At 34.0% G+C, this 27087-nt stretch overlaps 1 protein-coding gene across 3 annotated transcripts in view; it reads left to right on the top strand.

Moving 5' to 3' along the window:
* Positions 1 to 27087, top strand: part of LOC108906588 (ephrin type-B receptor 1-B) — a 319577-nt gene that overhangs the window by 259060 nt on the left and 33430 nt on the right. For all 3 annotated transcript variants that reach the window (XM_018709892.1, XM_018709891.1, XM_023454425.1), the window contains exon 5: positions 16766 to 16946. In XM_018709892.1, the coding sequence (XP_018565408.1) occupies positions 16766 to 16946 (181 nt within the window). The remainder of the gene's footprint in view (positions 1 to 16765; positions 16947 to 27087) is intronic.

Raw genomic sequence — 27087 nt, 5'->3', positions numbered from 1 at the left:
TGCACTGCTAGGCAACTTGTCAACAACTGATATTTATGGCCTGTCGCCCAGTGCGGTTATGTTTGTGCCGCGTTCGCCCGCGCGCTCATTCTTCAACTGGGCGACCAGACCTGTATGGGTATGGCTAAATAAGTTTGGGAACAAGTTTCTCAAATATTTCAATGCCGAGTTGCTGCGTCAGCGACCGAACCCGGTACATACGGCCAACCTCTTGCTTCTTCAATTGAGATCGGAAATAAAAAAATGTCGCATTTATTTAAATTAAGATATCTTCCAGATACTAGGAAACATCGTAATTACTTTAAAATTGTGACGCCACTGAATATTTTCGAAATGCGATATTTAAATAAATGAAATATTCACGATCTTTTTTATTGGATTGTTAGTATTGTGACGTAGAATTCAGTATTAAAGTTAGGCGGAGTATATCATTAACACCCTTTGTAATTAAATACTTTCTAAAAATAAATATTATCTCTTGTCCTTCATTCAAATCGTAGGGATTAACCCAGAAGTCGAAACAGGCGCTATTGAAGAGCAGCATATTTTGACACCTTTGTAATGGTAGTTATGATGAACACTTTGACACTTACATTTTTTCGTCAGTGTTCTAAATTAGGGCGATTAGACTGTTTTTTTTTTATACTATAAGACTTGCAGCGACTGTATATAAAACGCAGTGCTATAGAGCTTTGCGGAGGTCTTACGTTGTGGCCAGGAACTTTGTCCTGGTTAACAAACTGCAAGTTCATCTCTGGCTGCCGTTCGTCGTGCCAAAGAACTGTGGAGTGATGATTCTGCTCCCTAGACCATTTCGCTTTAGGAATTCGAAAGAGTGGTGAGTTTTTATGGTTTGCTCGATTTCCTTCGTATGTCGGTAGAAATTTTTTTCTTATTTTGACGCAGTTTGTTACACCATTTTTTGACTCTGTGCATAATGTACTATGATATACAGGATAAAGCAAAGTTGGATAATGTGGTGGAAGGGCTGGTTTATTAGAATTTCTGTGTATCTGGACCATCAAGTATCTAATAATAACATAATAAACAGCTGTTTTTCTCTCATCGTCTCTGTTTTAATAAAAACAAAAACATTGATGTCATAGGGGCGAAAGGCAGTCCGGAACCGGTTCCCACCGCCGAATAAGACAAATGGCGTCCGCTGCGAAATAATGATCGATAATTACCGACAATTACGATTTGCATAAAACCAGTTAATGATAATTGTTTAAGAACGGGTAATTATTACGGCGTAGTTTGGGGTTTTAAAAAAATGCAAATGGGATGTAATGGAAATACCATTTATAATAATTATTATTTTTAGTTTGTTAACAATGAAGTGGCAACAAACGTTTAATTACGGCAGAATTTCTTAATTATATGTTGATCGCAGTGCCGTATGCGGGTTCTGTTGCAACAACATACAGCGCGTTTTAATTGACATTTCAGCGATTGGTATCTGAGAAACAGCGGTGGCCAGTGATATTTTAAAAATAAACTGCGTACGCCGGCTTAAAAGAAAACCTTAAGATCCCTCGGGTGGAGGCTTTGTGTACACACTTTGAGAGATAGTCTTTCAATTTTTTTGAAAAGCGGTTTCCTTTTTTGCTGCTGAAAACTATACCTAGACCACTTCTATTCCACGCAGAAAGGTCCAACCTGCACGACACAAAAATCAGTCCGATCGGACCATTCCTACGCTCAGCGGTCGTGGCCTAACATTCGTTACACTTTGTAAGTATACCCCTCTATACACCGTTAGATTTTACAGTTTTCTAACATCTTGCGTTGCACTACCAATTCCTTAAACATTGCCGACATTAATAACTCATAGGCGTAGAAGTTACGCTTTAAGGAAAGGGTTGAGCTCATCGAATCTTGTGATTTTCCAAATCTTAAGCCGTTTTTGTTTAATTTTACCTAAGGAATGTTTTATCTTTAAAGTTTGTGCACTTTCTCGCAGCACTCCCTGTATATAAAAATTTGAAACAATGTACACACCTATAAATATTCTCACACTATTAAATACGAAACATTACCCCCTTTTTAGGTTGCTATAAAGTACTCAACATTGCAAAATATCGTGTATAGTGTCGTTAAATTGTTAATTATTTTAATTAAAACAATATTTTTATGTTTCAAAATCTATAACCGTTAAATATTTTATTGCCTGGTGAATTATAGGATGACAATATTTCTAGCAGATGTTTCTGTTTAAAAACTTCAATTATTATCACTTTATTATATCCTCGTATATTTATGTGACCATAGCAGCTATGGAAAAGGCGTATTTTTGAAGAAAAAAAAAGATTTTTCTGAAATTTCATAAGTATAGTATTTCATAACATTCATAAAGGCATAATTTCCAGGTAAAAAATTTCATAAAACGTCAATATACTTAATGTATCCATAACAACAGGTTCTTTTGTTTTCAGTTTATAAAAACTAGAACAGGGCTCGTAGTAGTCAGTCTTTCATAATTTGCCGAACTATAATCGTTTAGTTATTCCTAAAATAAACAAAAGCAAGTCAAAAGTAAGTAAATAAAAGGTGAACTTAGTTAACAGTTTCGAAACGTCAACGATATTCAGATGTAATCTGCCATCTGTCAAAAGTGCAATTTTCCATCATTTTTCTCAAATAACCAAATACCTATTGGAAATTTATATAATGGAAACAAATGTTATTTAACCAAAAGGACAAAGTATAAATTGTTAAATAAAAATTAATGAAGTGCAGTGAGAAAATACAACGGCAGGTGAAGTGCAAACCCTATTTACCATTGGAAAATCAAGCACATGGGACCAGTTTTACAGTGAAACACACCCCGAGGAAGAGTCAGCTTTAAACCAAATGCAAGACAAGTTCTTGTTGGCGTTCAGGCAAAATAAAATTTAAAATTACAACAAATCTAAAATTAAAATTCAATCGAAACACAATAAATTCAAGAAAAATTATATTATAAAAAAATTATAATTAAACAAAAATCATAACAATATGTACTGTTTTTATTGCGAATGTGTGATATCGACAATTCACGTTAATCAGTTTTAAAAACAATTTTATTTAAAAACGTGTCCACCACTCCACTGACGTTTAGGGATTCGTAGTAGATGGTGCCAATCGTGCGGTGTTGGTTGCCTATACTCGACGTGCTTGTAAGCTTGTAGTTATTTATGAAGGCTGCGTATCTTGCATAGAAATACAGCAGTCAATTGTTTTTCTTTTAACATATTCCTATGAAATCACAAGAAATTTTACTAAAACTTCAGTCATTACCATTTGTTTCTAGATCACCCCGTACATTTTCCGCCCGGTTTTAAAACACATGATAATATTTTATCGCCGTTGGATTTCGTGTTCTAAGTGGGTCGAGGTTATCCGGAAAAAAAATAAAACCATCAATAAGAAGTATATATTTCGCTTCGTTACTTCCTCGTATCCCCCCCAGTAAGCAATTCCATTGTCCCGCTAAAAAAATATCGACATATATCTCAATAAAAATCTGCCCGACCCGCAGCTCGGCTCCTTATTAAAATCGTACGCCCGTTTTTTTTAGTACGCCTCGATATACGCGGACATATTTCCTCCTATACGGCCCATAAAAACATGCGGGCCAAATCGGCCGGAAAATTTTTTCCGGGGTCCCCCCCGAGAAAGAGTCGGATAAACGTCCGTTTTACATAGAACTCGAATAAATATTGTTTCGAAGCCCGATCGATGGCCGGGGTCGCAGAGGGCCTCGCGGCGATCTCCTCCTCGCTTTATTGGTTCTTTAAACTCTAAACCACTTGTTTTATCGCCCGGAGAAGTCGGCGAAATCTATACGGAGACGAGGAGATTGACAAACAAACCATTATGTAACGGACGACTTTATTGTCGCCTCTTTGTTGCTAAATCCGCCTGCGGAACTAATAATAACAGTCGTTGGAATTCAAATGGTGCGGAAATTATTGCCACTTGAGACCTGTTACTGCGTGTGGGTCGTGATTTAAGCCAACCAAAATTTTTCATATACGTTATTTCATATACATAAGTCTCTTTTCTATACTCAGTCTTAGTCTTAGTTCTATACTATACTTTAGTCTCTTTTCTATGCTAGGCTTTTCTCTATACTGCTCTTTTCTATACTCAGCCTTAGTCTTAGTCTTAGTTCTATACTATACTTTAGTCTATGCTATACTTTAGTTTATACTATATTTTAGTCTCTTTTCTATACTTCGTCTTAGTCTTAGCTCTATACTATATTTTAGTCTCTTTTCTATACTTTAATCTGTTTTCTTTTACTTCACGATTGAGATGTGCACTTTAGTCCCTCATTTATAAGTCTCTGGTTTAAAGGTTTCGCTTTAGTCCTTTGGGATTAAAGACTACACTTTAGTCCTTCAGTCTATACTATAGAACAACAGACATGCGATAAAATAGTTGTAATTCACATTTCAATCGTCAATTTGTTTATTAAAAATTCATTCATTGTGATAAATATGTCCTTTCATTGCCTCTTAAACTTAAAAAAGTAAAAAAAAACTGGTGATGATTAGGAAAAAAATCAGTAGTCTTAAGAGATGTATTAATTTATTATTTGCGCTTAGAGACTAAAGTGTATATATTGAGATGAAACCAGATTAACGGGAGAAAAGTAAAATTTAAATTAAATCGTTATGTAAAAGACAAAGTGGCAAAGTCAATGGTTGGAATGGTTATTATAAAATTTATGATTGAGTTGATTATCATGTTAGTAAATAGTTAAAAAATAAGTTAGAATAAGAGGTAATAAATGATATTAAAATCGAAAGACAATTTGTAGATTAATTAAAAATATATGTCAGAAAAATGTCAAATTTAAAGTAGGATACACAAGGATTCTGTAGTCACTAGAAAGGTCAAATAATATGAGAAAATAAAAAAATATTTTGAAGTATAAGGCAAAATTGAATGTAAAGAAAGTAGAATAGGGTGTATAAGTGAAAAAGAGAAAGTGAAGTGAAGTGAATTATAAGAGGAAAAGGGCACGTTCAAAGATATGTGGAAAGGCCTTTAAAAAAAAAAAAGAAAAATCAAGATAGTAAGAAAAGAAAAGGATTTATTGATTAGTTACAGAAAGAATTTTGAAAACGACAGTTGTTAAAAGTAAGAAAAGAAAACCTAGAGAAATATAAGCAGTTAAGAAGCGAGAAAAGGGAAAAAGACTCAAATAGGAGAAAGCAAGAATTTAAAAATACCAGTTGGAAAAATAAGGTATCTAAGAAATTCGAGACAAGCGGATCATCCACAAACAAGGTCCAGGAAGACATAAAGAACGCTGAACAACAGTAGCAGATTCCAGAGGCCAGTAGAAAAATTAGGAAAACGGAAGATCTGTAGCAGGATCCAGGAGAGCAGTAAGGAAACCGCTTATCAGTGACAGAGGAAAGAATCAATAAAACAAAGTAGAGGAGAGAAATCAGTCGACACATCTTTATCGATTATACGTATAAAAAGGTACCTTTTATAATAAAAACAAAAGTCGTATACGAAATATAATACAGAATTTCAGAAGTAAAAAAAAAATTTAATATAAAAACGTTTAGTAAATCACTAATTCAATATTAAGCAAATTTATTTAATCATTTCATATATACTTAAAACTTGCCAATCTTTGTAGAATTAAATATTAATATTAGAGAAAATTAATAAGTATTAAATAAGAAGTTATAAGATAAAGCGTCAGTGTCTTAAGGTATGCAACCAGTATTACATGAAATTTAATTTAACGATATTATCAATATAACCTCTTGTATAAGGCTTTATAAACATTGTGAAATACTTCAAAATATATTGACTAGTGTGTTTAAGAGTTTAGAGTGACAAATTTTGACATATATAGAACAAAAAAAAATAATAAATTCATTTATTACTAAACCTTTTGTTTTTATAGCTGTGATTGGTGTGGTTTCTTGCTAAAGCATAGAACCGACTACGGAGATAGAGTCTAGAGCTAGGTAGGGCGAAGATATACAATACACAATACAGCAATCCAACCAAATTAATATCACAACAATCAAATTTTATTTTGGCGCTAACATATACACATATAATCATAACAATATGTTAATATTACTAAATGCAGTTTAGCCTTTGATTTTAGTTCTTGGGACGAAATGATAATATACTCTGACTCGTCGTAATTCAAAGATACACTTCTTCGTGGTTAAAAAATACATTTTAGTTCCTTTGGATTAAAAATACACTTTAGTTCATCAGGATACTATGATGTGATTACAGACCTGCAATGAATTATTTGTATTTCGATTGCATTTACGCATTTATACTATACATGTACTATTTACAATTTGCGTTTATCTGCATGTATCTTCAATTAATTCGCAAATAGTGTGTAGATCTGTTTTGAAAACTACCTGTATGCATTCATTTATGGTATGCTCGTTTAAGGCATTTTAAACTTAAAAACTGTAGTCTTAAGAATTTGCGATTGGAGACTAAAATGCATATCTGTTAAAGGAGGTTATGCACTTTAGTTTCTTGATTTTAGTCCCAAGAATTAAAAGGTTAGAAAAGAATTAATGAATTGAAAGATGCACTTTAATACCTAATGAATTAAAAGATGCATTCTTGATTTTAATCCCCAGAATTAAAATGTGTGCACTTTAGTCCCTAATAAATTAAAAAATGCATTCTTGATTTTAGTCAGAATTAAAAGGTGCACTTTAGTTCTTAATGAATAAAAAGGTGCACTTTAGTCCCTTATAAATTAAAAGATGTATTCTTGATTTTAGTCCCCAGAATTAAAAGATGAATTCTTGATTTTAGTCCCCAGAATTAAAAGGTGCACTTTAGTCCCTAATGAATTAAAAGATGCATTCTTGATTTTAGTCCTCAGAGTTAAAAGGTGTACTTTAGTCCCTAATGAATTAAAAAATGCATTCTTGATTTTAGTCCCCAGAATTAAAAGGTGCACTTTAGTCCCTAATGAATTGAAAGATGCACTTTACCCCCTCTACGCTTATTGATAATAATATACAATTAGGTACAGACCTGCGTTAAAATAACCATATTTCGATTGTATTCACATATTTACAATGTACGTACAGAGCTTCTACAACGAACTGTTCATTTGTGCCGTCAATTCGTTCATGTTACATTTGTCATATTGTTTCAAACGGGGGACTTCGCAATTCATGAATAATTCCCGTTCGAATAATTTCGTCCTGCGGCAGTCATACATCGCACGAACTATCAGCCTCGAAGCTGTGCAAATATCGCTTATATTAATAGATATAAATAATTATATAGCTCCCCCCTGGTTCCTAAAAATGTGGCGCGTAAATATGCGAGATATCATTGTTTCTTACTTAGTGCTACATCGTCTGTAATTGCAGTGTTACACACGTAGATTTATTGGTCAATAAATTGCACAGGTTGGCCTTCGGTTGGTTTCGGTGCGTGTAAACAGAGATTGTGCTTCGTTTATCGACTTTGGTGAATTGGTCGATGAACTGTTTGAAGAGTTCGCGTACTGACGTACGTCAAGGGGGTAGTTTTCCAAGGAGAACCGTTTACTACAAATTTAAATATATTTTTTGAGGCGTAACAAAGATTTGGAGTTACACCTCTGACACTTCTACTAACGCAGCTCTTATTACTGTGCTACTATATTTTAAAATACAGGGTGGCCAAATGAAAACGAAATAGAGCCATTTTCAGGAACTGTGTCAAGATTGTAGGAAAACGCTCAGACCCATCGATTTTAGATTAAAGGGGGACATTCTTTGCTGGTATTTTTACCCCGACACTTTCACCCCCAAGCAAGGGGTAAGTATCACCCCAAAATATTTAAATGGCATTGGGGGTTGAGTAATATTTCTTTTGAAAGCTCTTACAATTGCCTTTACAACAGACTTTAAATTTTATAATTCCGCTCCATACTTTTTTTAAAATGCAAAAATTGAAAAAAATATTTTCATAGCACGACTGGGGAAATCAGCTGTTTCGCTTCAAAGTTCGAACGCTTTGTGGTCCGTCAGCGTGTTGAAAATGTGATGAGAAGTAAGGCGCCGATTTTGCGGGAGTTGAGGGGTAATTTGCTTATTTTTTAAAAGGTCGAGTAAATTTTTTTTTCGATTTTCTGTATTAGGTCTTCCGAATACATGGTTAAAGTTAATGACATTATAACTGAATCACCCTGTATATAACCTGTAATAGTCGCAACGGTAATGTTACGTTGACTTAAAATTCAAGACAGCGAAAATCTGGAATTATCAGAGTATTTAGATCCTTAAATATCAGGAAATTTCTCAAATTATCGTGGAATTTTTTAAAATTTCAGTTATCGTAATTTTGTAAAAGTAGCCGCATTGAAAGGGAATAATGCATTTTTACCATATTTTCACGTGCAGTTACGTACGCGAAACACTTCCAGTACGTTCAATCAACGCGGATGTTGCCATCGTTGCCAACTCCGATCCCTAATAAAGGATTTTATTAATGTCCCATTTCATTTAAACAGTCTAATTTCCCATTTCCCGCCCCAGGGACGTTTTAATTCGGGGAAAAATTACCGAAAACACGGCACTGCCCGATAAGGACCCCTTTATTTTTCACGTCCGGGTGTTTTCACAAAAAAAAAAACTCCATCTAGGGAGTAAAGCGGCTGTAAAGAGATAAGCGCGCTGTGTTGCCGTAATAAGCCCTATTCGGACGTTAAAAACAGAATATTAAATATAAGCTTCTTACGCAACTTCCGGTAGCTGGGGTCGTAATCGAGAAGGGGTATAGGAAGTTTCGAAGTGGCGAGGGGCGACTCATATTTCCGCCTTGGTTAATTAACTGGATATTGTATATTGTGTCGGAATTTTTTGTTGTTTCTTGTTTTTAATTAAAATTTTTTTTATTGGCCCCACGTTGGGCGCCAAAATTTATATGTTGAGAAGTAGATATTTATGTAACTAAAACTTTACACGCAAGCCATTTTTTACGCTAACTGCTAAAAAACTTTTGTAAACACTATCGCTACGACGATTGTAAAATCGGAGTCGCTGAGGCCACGTGGCTCTTTACACGTATTCCGAATGACGCTGGAGACTACAGTTGTCCAGCTATGTAATGGTTGAAAGTACTGTAATTTCAATAATTTTTTTTCCGGAAACAGAATTTTATAAAAATTTTTTTGGATAAATTGTGAATCACTCTGTATACCTAAACACCTTTAGAATAGCCTCGATACGCAAACTTAGCACCTACTTGTTTGCAAAACTTAATTCGTACCAATTTGACGCGAATTGTAACTATAAAGGAAAACATATTTTATTATTTTTTATCTAGGAGTCTCCTTTTTCATTTCGCTTCTTTCTGGTTGGTTTTTGCCACGTACAGATGGTACTGAGGTGGGATTTTTTATATGAGAAGTTAGTTTATTTAGAATATTGCTCTGAAAAGATGCTTTCTGCATTGCATACACGTTTAAATAGTACTTAGCTCAAAATTGTTAGAGTACAGCTCGATCCATCTGTAAGGATTCGATCCTCCCTATCCTGAAACGAGCTATAACTGCCGTTGTAAATAAGGAGGGCGAAAGAAGCACGCCACCGACCAACCACCTCTAAACTGATTAATATAAGCTTAAAAATTAAAAGGGCCTCTTCCATACAATTTAAAGTGGAATTGACGTTCGATATTTGGATTGGTGCAAACGACAGTTTATCTGAATATTGACTGGGGATTATACCTTTTATATTCTTACGGAGATTTTGCTTTTCATCGCGCCTTATTCCAACCGCTCAAAAGGAAGGAGAGACTCTCGGAAAGAGCGTCTTTGCACACTGTGGATGAAGTGTACTGTTTTAACCTTTAATTTCAAGGAGGAAGGTGTCATTTTTAGTCCCCAAGGGTTTAAATTTACTTCCAGTCCTTTCTCACTAAAAATTCACTACTTATTACTGTAAAACAGCTTCATTTCAGGTGGAAATAGGATAGCCGTAATGGGCTGGTCAATTTGAACAGTTGTAAGACTGATGTAAACAATAAGCCATAGTAATAAAAGCGCTATGAAAACCACAGTAATACCGAATCAATAAACCATTTAAATTGAGCTAAAATGGAGCTAAAGCTATATTTTTCTGTGACGAATCGCTTTAATTAGTAATCCAAAATAGTGTCAAAATTGTCAGCGTTAAAAAAATCCCTGCAGTTTCTTAGTATACTATGTTGTCCAAAAAATAAGGTAATTTGTTTAAATAATAATTTTTTCGAAACAGTCTGAAAAGTCCTTTTCCGGTATAGCTTCAATGCTTTCGTCGATTCGGCTTTTATTGCCTCGATCTAGCGAAACGGTGTCCACGGCGTGGTCTTTTGAGTTTAGGAAATAGCCAGAAGTCACGCGGTGCTAAATCAGACGAATACGGTGGATGGGAAAGGTATGAATTAAATTTTTGGCGAAATGGTCTCAAATTATCATTGCCGTGTGAGCCGGTGTATTATCGTGAAGCCTGTCCATAATTCTGGTCTTTTGGAGCGAATAGCATCTCGCAAACGACGCATAACACTGAAATAATATTCTTTGTTATCAGTTGGCCGGTTGGATGAAATTTATAGTACACTACACCACGATAATGCCAATAGTATCAACAAGGTATCTTATTGTTTATCGGTGGTTTTCGAGCACAAGATCTTTGATTTGATCAACGTGTTGTTCATCAGTTGACGTTGATAGTCGTCTGGGGCGCTGTTCGTCCTTAACGCTTTCTCTGCGTTCTTCAAAGTCTTTGTACCACTTGTGAACATTTTTTTGCGATATAACCTCATCACTAAAGGTCTTGTCCCAACGTTTCTGCGGAAGAATATTCATTCCGCAAACAAAAATGAATGCAAATTCTTTGCTCAACAAAATCAGACAGTGATAATCTATAAACTCACTTTGGTATGTTCACAGAAACACGAGTAGCTCTGCAGCAATTGAATATATTGACTTGAAACTGTAGCCTGCATAGATATCAGGGACAGTACTACCAACAATTAATTCACCTTATTTTTTTGGACACAGGGTTATAATGTACCACCTACATTTTAGCTTGCAGCAATTGTCTACGCCCAAATCTGAATCGGTGGCTCTTATTAGATTAATAAAATCACTTGTAATTGTTTACGGCTCCGTATATATAAATTACAATAACAGCGGATAGAGGTTAATTCGTCCAAATTAAGTAGCTAACGACATATTTAAACTAAATTCTTCGGCTCCTTTTATGTCGCACAGATTTATCGCCCATTTTGTGGGTACACTTAACGACCCATGACACTTTTTCTAGCCATAAATTTCAAACTAATTCGTTAACGAGTTCGAACGACAAATAAATAAAATAATGACGTGATTTTCCTGTACCTTTATTAGTTATTTTTACGGAAATTTATGAATTGTTTATGAAATTTTCCGTATAAATTATGATCTTTGCACAAAGGTCGCGGTTGCTTGAATAAACTAATCATATTTACTTTTGATCTATTTCGAATGCGTGTTTATACAAAATGTCCTTCTGGAAATATGTTTTTAAACAACGGTTTCACAATTATATTAAATTCGAGTAAAGCTTGAATAAATTATACAATTTATTTCGATTTACAAAAGATTTACGTTTGTTTAATAACTGTAACTAATCAAAATTCTAATATTTGGCACATAAATTAAACTCAGAATAAACAGAAAACGAGTGTACGAAGCATTATGGGCTGTTAACGTTTTTCAATTGTTGAACATTTCTTTAGAACCGAGTGTTTTGATCAAAGAAAAAAAAATACTACATTAATCATACACTGAAAGCAAAACAGCTGGGTAATTATAGGTCTGTGTGCATGAAACGAATATTAGAAGCACTTTAGTGACTGTAAACTGTTCATGTCATGTTTTAAGATTACCATTTTAATCAATAAATAATTTAGTGCCCTACTTCGATATCGGACAACTAGTAAAACATGAAAAATTCCACTTTCAGATGTGGCAGTGCTACCAATAGAAGAGATATTTGTAAATAAGCAGTACTGCGTTATACCAGGAGTCCCAAAAAGACCCGAAACATTTCAGCATCGAATTCTATAAAAAAAGTTCAGATGAAGGTTGTAGGACATCAGGAAACCAAGACGTAAACTTGCATAATATACGTAATAGGGCATTCGATTTGATATTTTCACAATGACCTTGGTTGACCTTGAAACTTAGATCAAATCCAAGGTCACCAGCGTATTGCTTTCTTGTTATTTTCTTACTATTATCCGAAACTTTTTTATGCGAATCCATCAAAATTTTTGAGGAGGTTCATGTCTTTTTGAAACACACTGTATATCAAGGGACTAAAATACATTTTTTAGTACCGAGGGTACTATATCAAAAGGCACCAGTTCTGTACTGCTAAAGTTATTCGCCATAGGAACACATCACTTTAAGAAGCTAAAGCTCCACTTTAGCTTCTATAAGTATCATGCTTACGTGTTTATTTTAGCTCTGTAGAGCTATGAGAAACTAATCGGCCGGCTGGCTTATTATTTCATAATCCAATCTCGCTGGTATGGGGACTAATTGGGGAACGAGGCATCGGACTCCTGCATACATTAATTCCCTAAATAAAAAACATCTGTCCGATAATTAGGATAATACCGCAAACCGCATATACTTCCCCTCGTAGCATAAATTAGGACGCTGATGGCCGCGATTCATTTTCTCGGCTGAAACCTAATCGAGCGATTAAATTTTTCATGGGCGCCTGTACGTTATCATAGCCGCAAACTGTACCTCATCGAACGTTATTTCTTTTGTTTAGAGGATAATGTTTGACGGTATTGCCAAAAACATGAAAAAATGACAAATGTAGCTTTAGAAGTGTTTACAAATAACGTGGACGTTTTAAAGGTGTGAAATATAAAAGTGTACTTCGCAGGGTAGTGTAACAAACTTTGACGATTGGTAGTACCGACAAAGGTCTTAAAAACTTAGCAGTAGAGGTGCTTCTTAAGGGAGGACAGGTATAAAACATTAAATTAGAAATACACTTAAATAATGTGGACGTTTTAAAGGTGTGCGTTATAAAAGTGTAGTAATGCGTCTAATCGAACATTATGTAGCAAACTTTGACAATTAGTAGTACGGAAAAAGACTTGAAACACTTAAAAACATGGTAGAGGTGTTTCCTAAGAGGAAAATAGATATAGGACGTTAAATCAGAAATGCACTTATACATATAATGTGCACGTAATAAAGGTGTGCGTTATAAAAGTGCAGGAATGCTGTCTAATCGAACATTATGTAACAAACTTTAACGATTGTGTACTGTACGTACACTTTAAACACTTACAAATGTGGTCTTAGAAGTGTTTGCTAAAAGGAAAATAGATATAGTACGTTAAATGCACTTATATAATGCACGATTTGAAGGTGAGCGTTATAATAGTATCCCCGCAGTTGGGATACTGCAATAGTGCTATTTTATAGATAGAACATAATACGTACTTTTCTCTGCGATATACTGAAGGTAGTAAATACATACATATATAAGAAAAAAAATAACATATCCCCAGAGTCTTCTAAGGAATATACGACTTCAAATTAGAAGTTCACTTAAATATTATCTGAGTACGTTATAAGTGTATACGTTATAGTCATGTACGTTATAAACGTGTACGTTTTATCTGAGTACGTTATAAGTGTATACGTTATAGTTATATACATTATATACGTGTACGTTACGTGGAAGGTTCTTAAAATCGTGTATATTATATAACAGCTTACATTGCAGTGCTGTCAAAGATACGTATAGAACGAGCTTATAACGTGGCACCAGAAATGCCTGCTAAGGTAGAGATAGATATACTGCGTTAAATTAGAAATACACTTAAATATATCAGTGTGTACGTTACAATCGTACGATATAGTGTACGATTTAAACATGTACGTTATCATGTACGGTACAGTTCTATACTTTTCCATCGTACGTTAAATAATCATACATGTCGTAATAGCGTACGTTACAGTCATGTATCCCATAATAGCGTTCGTATGAACAAGCAAATTAGTGTACGATTCACTTCTGTTTCGTGTACGTCATAAACGTGCACACCGTGCACTTGTCAGGTTATAAGCGCGTGTGAGCAACTTTTACATCCTTCTTTAAGTATATATTAACATTATATTCCTCGAAACGCGGACCTCCAGCTTGCAACTATGAAATTTCTGCAAGGGGGTACTACCGCAGGTCGTAATTAAAACCAACAAACGTCGCCGTAATTAACGTTCGTACTTTATATGTGCGCCTGCCCGAGATGCTAATCCGGTGCGGACATTTCAGTTTTACCTGCCAGTATCGTTAATGTGTGGCAATTACGCCAGTCATAAACCGGCGGACTGTTAGATGAGCGGTTTTTTGTTAATAAAATTCATTTTTGCCAATTAAAAGGCCGCTTAAGGAGGTCGCATAAAATAAATTGTATTCATATGCCCGGGATGGTACGACCGTGTGGTCAAAGCGCTGCTTTGCACTTGTAAGTACGAATGTGGGTTAGAAAGTATAGCATCTTCTGTAAATACTGTTGGAAAGCATTTTTAGCATATTTTTCGGTAGTCTTCTAGGTAGGGTGGAAGACCACTTTGTCTTATTATTATTATTGATTCATTAAAAAACAAGATATTTACAGAACGTGAAAGATATACTAGGACACATGTTAAAGAATCAATCTCAGACGTAACTACCGGTCTGGAGCAAGTTTACTGCGACCACCCAGTACATATATTAAACCAGCTGCTGGGCATCTATAAATCCAACTCTACATTCCATTCTTTATGAGCCTGTGTAAAATTAAATCATTTAGCGGTGCCGCAGAGCCGCCGTTGCATATTTTGCAACATAGCTGCACAGTTTGTAACTTTGCAATATAAAGTCAGTGGCGTAGCAAAAACGACAACGATTCATTTTCATGGAATTTCTTTAAACTTAAATCACAACTCGACTTAATTAATTAATCTTCCTTCCTATCCTTGTAGCCGACTCGTACGTGCCCCTTTGCATGCGTACGCCGCTGGAACGGCATCAGACACCACCTGGACCTCTTCTCAGGATCTGTTCGCTGGTACGGAGGGGGGTTGTATATACTAATAACGCAAAGTCCTATTGGCAATTAGCAGATTACCGCATCAAGTGCTCGCCGCATAACTGGCGACCTACTGCATTTCGATAATCGTAAATTAGTAATATAATGTTATCCTAGCAGGCCGAAGAAGGTCGTTAGAGGAATTACCGGCGGCCATAATGAAAGCGTCTTCAAATAAATGACTAGCGTCAACCGTAATCGATAAAAATCGTAATGTCTCGTTGGGAAATTAAAATTGCGATACCAAATGTACGTTATATATAATCGATTGTACGTTATACGCATATTTTACTGTATTAGGAATATATTTTCATTTTTCGCATCGCACTATGTAGGCTTCATTACTTATGACTAATTGTACAGTGCCATCGTTATCCGTTCCCACAATTCCTCCAGAAATTTTTCTTAAATAAAATCAAATAGTTGCAAGCAATAGTTTTTTGAATAACGTTTTGAATAGTTGGTTTATTGTGATCATTAATATTTGTACGTTATATCGGAAGGAACGTATAATGTGTACGTTATATCCAGTTGTACGTTAAACCATGTACGTTATATGCCAATTTTACTGTGAAGAATATATTTTAATTTTTGCGACACACTATGTAGATTTAATTACTTAAGGGTACAGTACCATTAGGTATTGTCAATTCCCAAAATTTATCCAGAAATTATTATATACAATCGTATAATAATAAACAACAGTTTTTTGAATACTGGGTACAATAATATTAGTTTATAGTTGGGGTTGATTGCGATCATATTATAATTGTACGTTATACCAGACGTAACGTACCATGTGTACGTTATATCTGATTGTACATTAAAGCTTGTGCGTTATACGCAGATTTTATTATGTTAAGAATGTATTTTCATTTTTGGCGTCTCACTGTGTAGACTTCAGTAGTTTAGAGTAATAGTTTAGTGCTATTAGGGATTATCAATTGCCAAAATTCATCTACAAATTATTTTTATATAAAATTGTAAGCAATAGCATTTTGAATAATGAGTACAATAATGCCAGGTTATAGTTGGCTTATTGAGATCCTTAATATTTGTACGTTATATCTGGTTGTACGTTAAAGCTTATGTGTTATACGCAAATATTAGTGTTAAGAATATATTTTAATTTTTCGCGCCACATTGTAGGTTTATAAATAGTACAGTACTATCAGGTATTATCAGCTTCCAAATTCATTCACAAATTCTTATATGAAATCAAATAGTTGTAAACAACAGTTTTTTGAATAATACTAATACATAATAATATTAGGTTATAGCTGGTTTATTGTGGTCATTAATATTTGTACGTTATACCAGGCGTAAGGTGTACGTTATATCCAGTTGTACGTTAAAACATGTGCGTTATACGCAAATTTTATTGCGTTAAGAATATATTTCCATTTTTGCACCACACTGTAGATTTAAATCTAAGAAATATAGTACAGTGCACTAAATCCACTTACACCAAATAACAGTTTTTCGAATAATGAGTACAATAATACATACTAGTTCATATTTGGCTTATCATCATTAAATTTGGTACGTTATAACAGACGCAACGTATACGTTATATTTAGTTGTACGTTATACTATAGTTTTGTCGATTGTTATACTCATCTAATCTCCTTTGTTGCAGTGGGTCGAGGAGTCATTCACGAACTTCCAAAAAGGCATCAACTGGAGGTCGTACGTCGTGTGCGACGTGGCCTATAACAACGTGAACAACTGGTTGTGGACGCCGTTCATCGACAGGAATGTGTCTAATAGGATATACATAGAAATTAAGTTCACCATAAGAGATTGCAGTCTGTTTCCAGGTGAGCGCAACAGTTGTTTAATATACCATTCGTTAAAGACGTACAAACTTTTTCTTAGGAAAGAGTACTTATTTCTTGTAAACAGCGTTATTGAAAAATTCATTCTTACGTGACAAAGTGCTATTAGATTTTAAACTACCGAACCACTTTAACTTCTTGGAATATAATGAATAGTTTTTAAAACATTTTAAACGTAATAGCAAGTAAAAAGAGCATTAGGCCAAATTACATGATTTATAAACGACCCTTAATTCGTTTTTAATAGGACTAGTCACTAATGTATGTAGTCAAGTTTTCAAGAAAAAAAACTTGTGTAAACTATTGTAATAGGTAAGAATTAAATTACTTTTATATTTAATATAATTAATGAACTCAAGAATGATGTATCAGTGAGTTCATTTTCGATCGGATTATTACTTTTTTATTTTTTCCAGTTCATCATTTTAAAAACAGGTCAATTAGTATAAATAGAAATTGTTACTTTTCTGCAACATTTTCAATTTTTTTGAGCCATGTTTGACAGACCTGTAACATTACCGACATTTTTTTTAATAGGACGCTTTATATTTTATAGTATAAAATTGTGTATGTTTTTTTTGCATCCAATGCGGATTTTCTGTGCCCCAAAACCTAGTATTTTGCCTGTTCATGGTTCGGTTTGAGCAAAAAGTAGCTTCGCCGGTGAAAATTATGTGATTTTTTAAGTTTGAGTTGTCTTTCAAATAAATTTCTAACTTCATGTTGCAAAATAGCAATTGATGAAAAAAAGGCAAAATAATCAAGGTTTTTGGATAATTTTTAAAAAATATTTTAATTGCTCTGAAGGCATTCTAATTTTGTTAAAAAAATCTTTAGATTGCAATAAAACAACACACCAAATTTCATTAAAATCGGTTCTATAGTTTTCGCAAAATAATTTTTTGAAAAAAATTTTGAAAAGAAATTTTCGAATTTTGAAAATGTTGCACAGACTCAAATAAAGCATCTAGATACTTGAAATTTTTTCACATAAAAAAGACCGCTTAACCTTTCAAATGGCTTTTGAAAAATTGAAATCGGTTGATTAGAACTGTCACAGTAAATTTTTTAATTTAAGTCTTTTTATTATTTTTAAACAATTAGATTACATTTATCAATTTGCAATTTAGTTTTTTTCAAAAATTATAATTTAAAGTACTATTTTATCTATATTTAACAAAAAAATTGATTTCTAATTAAACAAAAATTATTTAAGTAATTGTAATAATTATAACTAAATGTATTCATATTCAGAGTGTTGAAATATATAGGTAAACAAATTATTTCATTGCAAAAATGTCATAAATAAATAAATAATAAACTTTGTTTATAACAAAATATGTGCAAATTAGACAGTTGGCATTACGATATTCGAATTCTAATTCGAAGAAAAAGATCGAAATTGGTTCATTAGAAGCCGATATAAAGCAATTTTTTTCGTACCTCCGCATTTTGAACCTCCGAATTCAGTCTCGGAGCGAAAGCCCCCTCCCCCACTTTTCGTGTTTTGAGTCATTTCGCGCGTGCGAGCGACAGCTTTTCCGATGATTTATCTATGTTGCCGATAACTTATGGATATGAAAATTTTTTCCAGCTTAGAACTCGGAAAAACGAAGCCACTGAATCAAAGACTGTTGCTAAATTGTTTATAAATTAACGGTAAATACCGATAAACTTTAACCGCTTATATCTCGAGAATATCTTGAAAATTTTTCAAGTATCTAGATGTTTTATTTGAGGCTGTGCAACATTTTGAATATTCGAACATTTTTCTTCAAAGTTTTTTTCAAAAAATTATTTTGCGAAAACTATCTAACCGATTTTAATGAATTTTGGTGTGATGTTTTATTATACTTTTAAAGTTTTTTTACCAAAATTAGAATGCACTTGGAGCAATTAAAATATTTTTAAAAAATTATCCAAAAAACTTGATTATTTTGCCTTTTTTTCGTCAATTATTGCTATTTTGCAACATCGGTAATAAATTTAAACATTTTCAACTTACAGTATATTGTGCAAAATTCATTTCTAAAACTTTTTTCCTCTTCAATATTCTTTCAAAATGCATAGGTTTCAAGATATAGCTAAAAAATTCAGATAAAATAGGTATATTTTTAAATTTTTAAAACATTTTTGTAATTTTGAAAATGTTCCGGACCTCGCCCAGATCTAGGGATCTACACTTTTATTATGTGAGTTTTATTGAAGGTATTTCAGCAAAAATTAGCTTGCCCCCTCTTACATCCAAAAAGTGGGATATTTCGACAGATTCGCCCTGGTCTATTATACCTAAGGTAGTCTGGTGAATTTTATGTGTTTGTCGCTGTGTTTTTTTTGGCGAAAAAAAGCTTTAAGGTAAGTAGAAAAAGATTAATAAAGAGTAGGTACATTTTTAAAAGTACAGAAGAACTATGGTTGTTGAAATAGTCGTCAGTACGACTTAAAAAACAATTATTTAACATTTTTTTGATAACTATGACAAAAAAGTAGGTATAACTTATATCACGGAATTCGTCTATAGAAGGGCTATCTATTTATACTGTAAAATATAGAGCGTCCTATTAAAAAAATGTCGACAATGTTATAGGTCTGTCAAACATAGCTCAGAAAAAAGAAAATATTGCAGAAAAGTGACAATTTCTATTTACTAATTGACCTGCTCCAGCGATTTTTTTTAAATTCCAACTGGAAAAAAGATATGAATTTTATTTCATTATTTTGGGACACATTGTATATACTTTGAATTTGAGTTATAGAAAACCATTATTTTATTATTTTTTTATTGTGTTTGATGAATTTTTATCAAATATTATTTACCTTTTGTTAATTTATGTTTAAAATCGACCAATTCGAGATCATTTAAAACAGTAAAATATTTGTATGTTTTTTTAAGTTATTTGTGTTTTATTTTTAAACTATACGCATACTGCAATGTGACACATGTCGTTTTTTTTTTGGGGTCACGGCACTGTAACAGAGGAAATCAAAATAACCGATACAATTCCCTCTCTGACAATGGGACGGGTCCGACATGCTCATCTCAAGACTCGTAATGATATTCCGCCCTTACATACAAAAGCACGGTGTATTTTTTTATGGGCGTGACGAAAATGAATCATTTCGAAAAAGCACTTGAAATTCTCAGTCCATTGTCTCGCGTTTCGGAACCGGGCATTACACCGAAACGGACACAAGATACTCGACTTTCTTTCCTCATTGAAATTTAAAATTATATAAGCGAGGTCTGTCCGACAATAGTTCGCTGTTTTGGAAGAGATAAGAGTAATTTTTTATGGTGGATAGGTGTTTCTGTCGGTCGTGTCGTGCTAATAAGGATACAATTAAAAATGTTACGCGGCCTAATAGAAACCTTAGGTAGCGCGTAAAAGAATCAGAAACGGAAAAAATCTGTGTCTTTTGTGTCGTTATCAGATTTTATTAACAAATTAATCACGACCAGTATATTTGAAATACTGTCACTCATCCAAGGGCGAACATAATGCTGCCATTCTTTTTTTGTCGCCTTGTGCTTGATTTCAAATATACAGGGTGAGTCATTAATAATGGTACACAGCTTAATGGCAGATTGCTAACGCCAAAATATGGCGATTGAGCCATGCCTTATTCAATTGTTCCTCCTTTTCGGTCCACAGGATGTTCAAGTTGAAAAAATATTTTCGATTTTTATCTATATTTTTTGTATGTATGTACCGATTGTTTTGAAAATTTGTAGTTTTACGTTTTTTGAGGTGGCAAAAACGTAATATTTTCAAAAATATGCATTCTAAACCGCTTAAACTTGTATAATAAAGGGTAGCCCATCGAAAACGTACCGCAAGGCATTACAGGGTAGTAAAGAATTTTTCGGCAAAATCCAAAACCGGTTCAATTTTTTTTTTGGGGGGGACAACTTTTGGCTCAAAAAGCATACCAAAATCTTCAACCCCCTAAGTGGGGGTGCTATCCCCTAAATTTTTTCAAATGGGGATGGGGATGAAGTGGGGGGTCATTAGAAAGGGCTTTTAATTCTCTATACATCGATTCTTACTTTTTGAAAATCGATTCATTATTTTAGAAAATATGCAGCTTTGAAAATACGAACAATATTTTTGACGAGAAATGCGAAAATCGATTTAATTTTACTTCAAAACTTACGGTATTAGTCAAGTAAATGCTGAAAATGTTGTCCGCCAACTTGCATACAATGATACAGGTTGTCTTCAAACCGTTGTCGAACATTCTGGAGCACTTGCGGTGTTACTTCGCGACATACATTAATGATTCGTCCTCGCAGATCTTCCAAGGTATCAGGTGGAGTGCTGTAAACTTTGCTTTTAATGTGCCCCCAGAGAAAGAAATCTAAAGGATTTAAGTCGGGTGACCGAGGGGGCCACTCAATTGCACCTCTTCGTCCTATCCAGCGTCCTGGAAACGTCTCATTTAGGTAATTGCGCACATTGAGCGAGTAATGTGGAGGAGCTCCGTCTTGCTGGAAAATCAGTTCGTGTTCATTGTAAGCAGGGTCGTCCTCTATGATATTTGTTAGAGCTGGGTCGATGACATTTTGTAGTAAATCCAAGTACATATCGCCTGTCAAATTTCCAGGAAGGAAAAAAGGACCTACAATGGAATTTCCAAAAATACCTGCCCATACATTCAACTTCTGGGGGTGTTGGGAGTGTGTCTCATGGAAAATCCTTGGATTGGTATCAGCCCAGTAACGACAATTATGGCGATTCACTAAACCATTCAAGAAGAACGTACACTCGTCCGAAAAACACACATTAAAGAGGAAATTATCGTTTATCGCTCGTTCAGTCATTATTTCGCAAAATTGCAAACGACGATCAAAATCGTCTTCATTTAGCTCTTGCACTAGCCGAATCTTATAAGGATGGAATTTGTATTTTTTTAATATTCGTTGGACACTTGTACGACTCACTCCTGTCGCAGTAGCCAATTGCATTGTACTCAGCGTACTATCCATTGCCACTTGCCCCAATACCGCTATTTCCGTAGGTTCATTTAGTACCGGATTTTCAACCTGCCTCTTTTTGTTATGAACGGAGCCAGTTTCGCGAAATTTGGCCACCAATTCGCGAACAATTTTTCCAGACGCATGTTTCTCAGGATGCCGTTGGTTGAACAGTTCGGCGACCCGATTTCCGCATTCATTGTTTTTGAAAAAAAGCTCAATAATTTCTACTCTTTCTGGAATTGAGTACACCATAATTAATCAATTTAAAAGACTCGGCAGTATTGGTACTCTTCAACTACAAGTCACAAGACAGTTATCTAGCAACTTCTTGTGGCCTATCTAAATACGAAACAAAAAGCGGACAATTTTTTGCTCACCAAAATCAGGCTAAAGAATTCGCAAATCAAAAAAAAAACAGCGAATTCTTTTGAAGGAATTTACCAAGCTAATACCGTAAGTTTTGAAGTAAAATTAAATCGATTTTCGCATTTCTCGTCAAAAATATTGTTCGTATTTTCAAAGCTGCATATTTTCTAAAATAATGGATCGATTTTCAAAAAGTAAGAATCGATGTATAGAGAATTAAAAGCCCTTTCTAATGACCCCCCCACTTGACCCCCATTCCCATTTAAAAAAATGGGATGGCACCCCCACTTAGGGGGTTGAAGATTTTGCTATGCTTTTTGCGCCAAAAGTTGTCCCCCTCAGAAGCAAACTTTATCTGTTTTTGGATTTTGCCGAAAAGTTCATTACTACCCTGTAATGCTTTGCGGATGGGCTACCCTGTATATTGTTAACACATAAAAAATGTAAATTGTAGAAGGAGTACCTTTAATTTTAAATCTCGTGAAAAATTTATCATTTTAATTTCATTTATCTGATTTTTTTTCCGAAAAAGCTAATTAACAGTTTTATTTTGATCATAAGTCTGTTAATTTGTATGCTGATGACTTAAAATCAAGTTCATTTTAAAGATTTTTTAAAGTACTTTAAAAAATGTTCTTGAAAAATAGATTTTTTTTAGTTAAAAGCTTCCAATTTGGTTTCTGTAGGACAAGAAATTATCTTCAACCAGCCGTATCTCAGCACCTATTACACCTACATAAATGAAAAAGAACTCAATCTTTTTCTTTTTCTATAAGCTTCATTTTCTTCCTGATGTTTTTTTTTATAGAATGTCTATATTCCGAGGTATTCGATCAGCCTACTATTTCAGAAAAATTAAAAAGAAATTCAAATTGCTTCAGGCAGATAGGATGTAAAGTGTGATACATCGTTGAATTCGTATTTTTTTTTCTTTATCCATCCATGAGGAGAACCAATATGGCGTCCATAAGAAAAAAAAAGTTGACTATTGCGATTCTGAAACAATGGAAGATAGAAAAAATCTGAACTCTCCATTGAAATCTCATATTTAAATTTCTTAAAAATTATCAGTCCACTAGAAAGCCATTAAATTTAGAAACTTTTTGTCTCTTTATACTTTTTTCGTAAAACGCAATGTTTTCGAGAATAATGTCAAAATGTGATCGAATGCATATCGTGATTCACCATGTTCCTCAAAAACATTGCGTTTTACGAAACAAATATCAAGAGACAAAAAAGTTTCTAAATTCAATGGCTTTCTAGCTAACTAATAATTTTTTAAAAAATAAAATTTGCAACCAAATTTTTCTGGTTCCAAAGACAAGGGGGCCCACGAAAAAGTGTCTTAAGGGAGTTTCTCGCCAAAAAGCGTAGCACTGTAAGATTTCACATGTCATAAAACCCCTGTGTACCAAATTTAGTGATTTTCGCACAACATGGTTTTGAGATATAAAAAAGACTTCTTAGGGGCTTTCAGGGAGCTGTAACTCCGAAAGAGGGGGCCAGTTGGCAAAAAGAAAAAATACAGGTCCCCTAAATTTGTCTTAAGAATCTATGACCAAATTTTGTTGCATTAACTTCGGGACACCCTGTATAACAAAATTTTTCCCCGAATACTGACTACGGTGACTTAAAATAAGATCCTAAACATCACGAGGTACCTTTTTAATTGCCGAACACATCGCACTTGTTGACCCACCAGACCTACTTTGTACGTCTTGTGATAAAATTTAATCTATTTCTCGGTCTCGTCCGGTTCGAAATCTGCCCGCTACCTACCGAACGCCCTGTACGAACGCCAGACATCGGAGCATCGCCCAGCACGCTCCGATATTTAACCGATATTGTGCCTAGTCATCCCGAAATGGAATTTCAGGACTAACCTGGCGACTCGCCGGGGACTTGGCATAATTAAATTCATTACTTAATTTAGAGACGAAAAAAGGCCCCAACGTGTTATTAAATGAGAATCGATTACTGTTAGGCCACCGTTAATTTAATTGCGGGGCGAAAAAAAAAGATATTCGCGGCGATCTTTACAGTTCGGCCGGAGCGATCCGAGACCGTGTCCCAACGGAATCCGGACGAGAAAAACGTTAATAGCGCAAGAGAAAAATACTTTTAATTTAGCCGAGTTTCGGTAAGAGTTTATTTTATTAAATTTATGTCATTCTAGGTTTCAACAACATAATAATTTAATAATAGTCACCTCCAGTGGCGACTTGACTTTTTTCAAATTGCTTTTTAGAAAGTGCACTTTACGGAGCTCAAATTTTCTAAGAAAAAAAAAACTTGGGCTTTATCAGAACATAGAGATACGGTATCAATTCGCATCCATTTCGCACAGAATTTTTCTTAAAGTACAGATAATTACCTACAAAATGGAAAAAAAAATCGTCTTGATACGATAAAAATTGACGGAGTTATGCGCAAAACTTCGTTGAAAAATTTTGTTGCGATGATTTTTTTGCGTAATGTAGATTAGCCTTATGAACCACGTTGAAAAGGAAATATTAAAGTAATGTGCAGTCAGTTTGATTTGACTTGCAAAAACTCGCCTCTAAATCTGTAAAAGCTGTTTTACATTGACAATTTATTGATCGATTAATTGATGAAGTCGCTTCATCAAGAAATTGGACAAGTGTAATGCACCAAATCAGCTGTCAAATAACTTCATCAATTTATTCATCAAGTTCTTGAAGCATGTTCTAATTTTCGTCAATTTCTTCGTGAAGTTCGGAAGTACCAACCCAACAAATTTCCAGCCTCAGATCAGTAATGAGGTTATGTTATTGGAATTTGTAAATAATTGTGTGGCGTCGTGCTAGTTTTGCATTGTTTTTACTGATTTGTTATTTACAAAAACTAATATTTATATAATATGTGTCAGAACGGTACCGCTGTTGTATCACTACAATTATGAGTGGAAAGGTGACATTTTTTAAATTTATTTGCTTCTTTGATTCATTGGTAGAACTGATTCATACGTCAAAAAACTTGACAAAGTCTGTAGCAGTGTAAAACCCCACTGTTTATTAATAATTTCGTGAATTAATTGATGAAGAACTTCGTCAATTTATTGATGAATACATTGTCAATGTAAAACAGCTATAAAGCGTTTACAGCGGTGATCATGGTTGCTGTCGAGCAGCAGTAAAAGACGGAGTGGGAGCAACGCATATATACTATGCGGTCTACTACGCTCTGTTTAGCCCATCCGTAACCAAATAATAGCTATTTACCGCTTTTTTTCTTATTAAACGTAAAACTCTTTTGACTACATATTGTTTCTTGTGTATTTTTTAAAAAATTGTAAAAGTGTAAATTAGTTTGTAAAGGGAGACTAACAGCAATTGCAATGCTATCTATTGAAAAATCAATGGTGCAGAAAATGTCAAATTTTATTAAAAAAAGTCATTGAGCACATTTTGCCTATATTTCAATAGTACTTAAAATAAAACCACCCAATTTGATTTTTGTTCAATACTTTGTCTAAATTTTTCCGCCCTCCCTGCTAAATAGTATTTGGTTTCGAACAAGGTAATACAGATTATATAACACCTATAGTCACAAAAACTAAAGGAAAAAAAATTAAGTGGTTTTCAAATGGCTGTAACTTGGTGAAAAATGATCGCATCTATCAAAGCTATCAAAAAAGGGCAAATTGAAGCTTGAAGTTTCTAGTTTCAGGGCTTAAAAGTCCAAAATTTTTATCGTTGTAACTAATGGTCGTACAGAAAATCTAAGCAGACGTTCTTATTGTTTTTTGATAAAAAATTTAAAAAATTGAGGATTATTGAGATAACTTTACAAATAATGAATATTGGCGGAAATATCCATTCGCTTCTATATTATTCTGTGACCCCACTTTTGAAATCACCCTGTATAACGCCAGACTTTACTCAAGTACATCCAAATTTACACAAGCTCAATACTGTTGTTTGCTCAAATACATTATTCTTATTAGTATTTAGCAAATAGTCATTTTTCTGAATCGCCAATTTTTAGGAACATGATTTCTTCGCTGAACTGTTTTTAAATTGTTATTTACATGCTAAGATCAGAAAGCGGTCCTTTACAGGACGTGCACGCAGATTTCAAACAAGCATTGGAGCCTTGTAAATACATTTTTTTAGTGTTGCCACCAATAATATGACAATGAAAGGATTACAACAGAATATTTATCTGTATTTATTTGTTACTAATATTTATATCCAAAGTGAAGTTTTGGAAATCACAATTATGTTCCGGTCAATTTAGAAATCATAACATTTGTGTTATTAAGGAGGTATTCGGGTTTACTCAAATGCACAGATGTACTTGAAATTTATATAGCGTATTACTCAGTGCTCCCTGTGTGCGCCATATTTTTTTGAATTTTTTTTTAAATCTAGATTTTGAGATATTGTTGTTGAAAGTTGTTCATTTTAACATAGGTTTATATAGCGAAGATGAACGGTGCGGCTCTTTTTTGCCTATAACAGAAAGAAATGTAGAAATTGTGAAACAAAACTTTTGCATAGATAGTACACATTATTATATTATTTTTGATGTAAAACTAGTGTAAGTTTTGAACATAGTACAGCTGTATTAATTAGAAACAGAAACCAATAATTGCATTTCTGTCTGACTTGAGGATTAATGTGGCAACGTCGCAATCAGCTGACAGCAAGGAGGGAATACATTTGAAAGACTTGATAAAAACGAAATTGATTTCAAACATATACATTTTTCCTAAATCCCATGTACATTGTTATCAACAATAAATTATCCACAACA

This window comes from Anoplophora glabripennis, unplaced genomic scaffold, assembly GCF_000390285.2.
Source record: "Anoplophora glabripennis isolate ALB-LARVAE unplaced genomic scaffold, Agla_2.0 scaffold108, whole genome shotgun sequence".
Classification (NCBI taxonomy): domain Eukaryota; kingdom Metazoa; phylum Arthropoda; class Insecta; order Coleoptera; family Cerambycidae; genus Anoplophora; species Anoplophora glabripennis.
The sequence above is the reverse complement of the archived record's forward strand: the minus strand, read 5'-3'. Positions and strand labels throughout refer to the sequence as shown.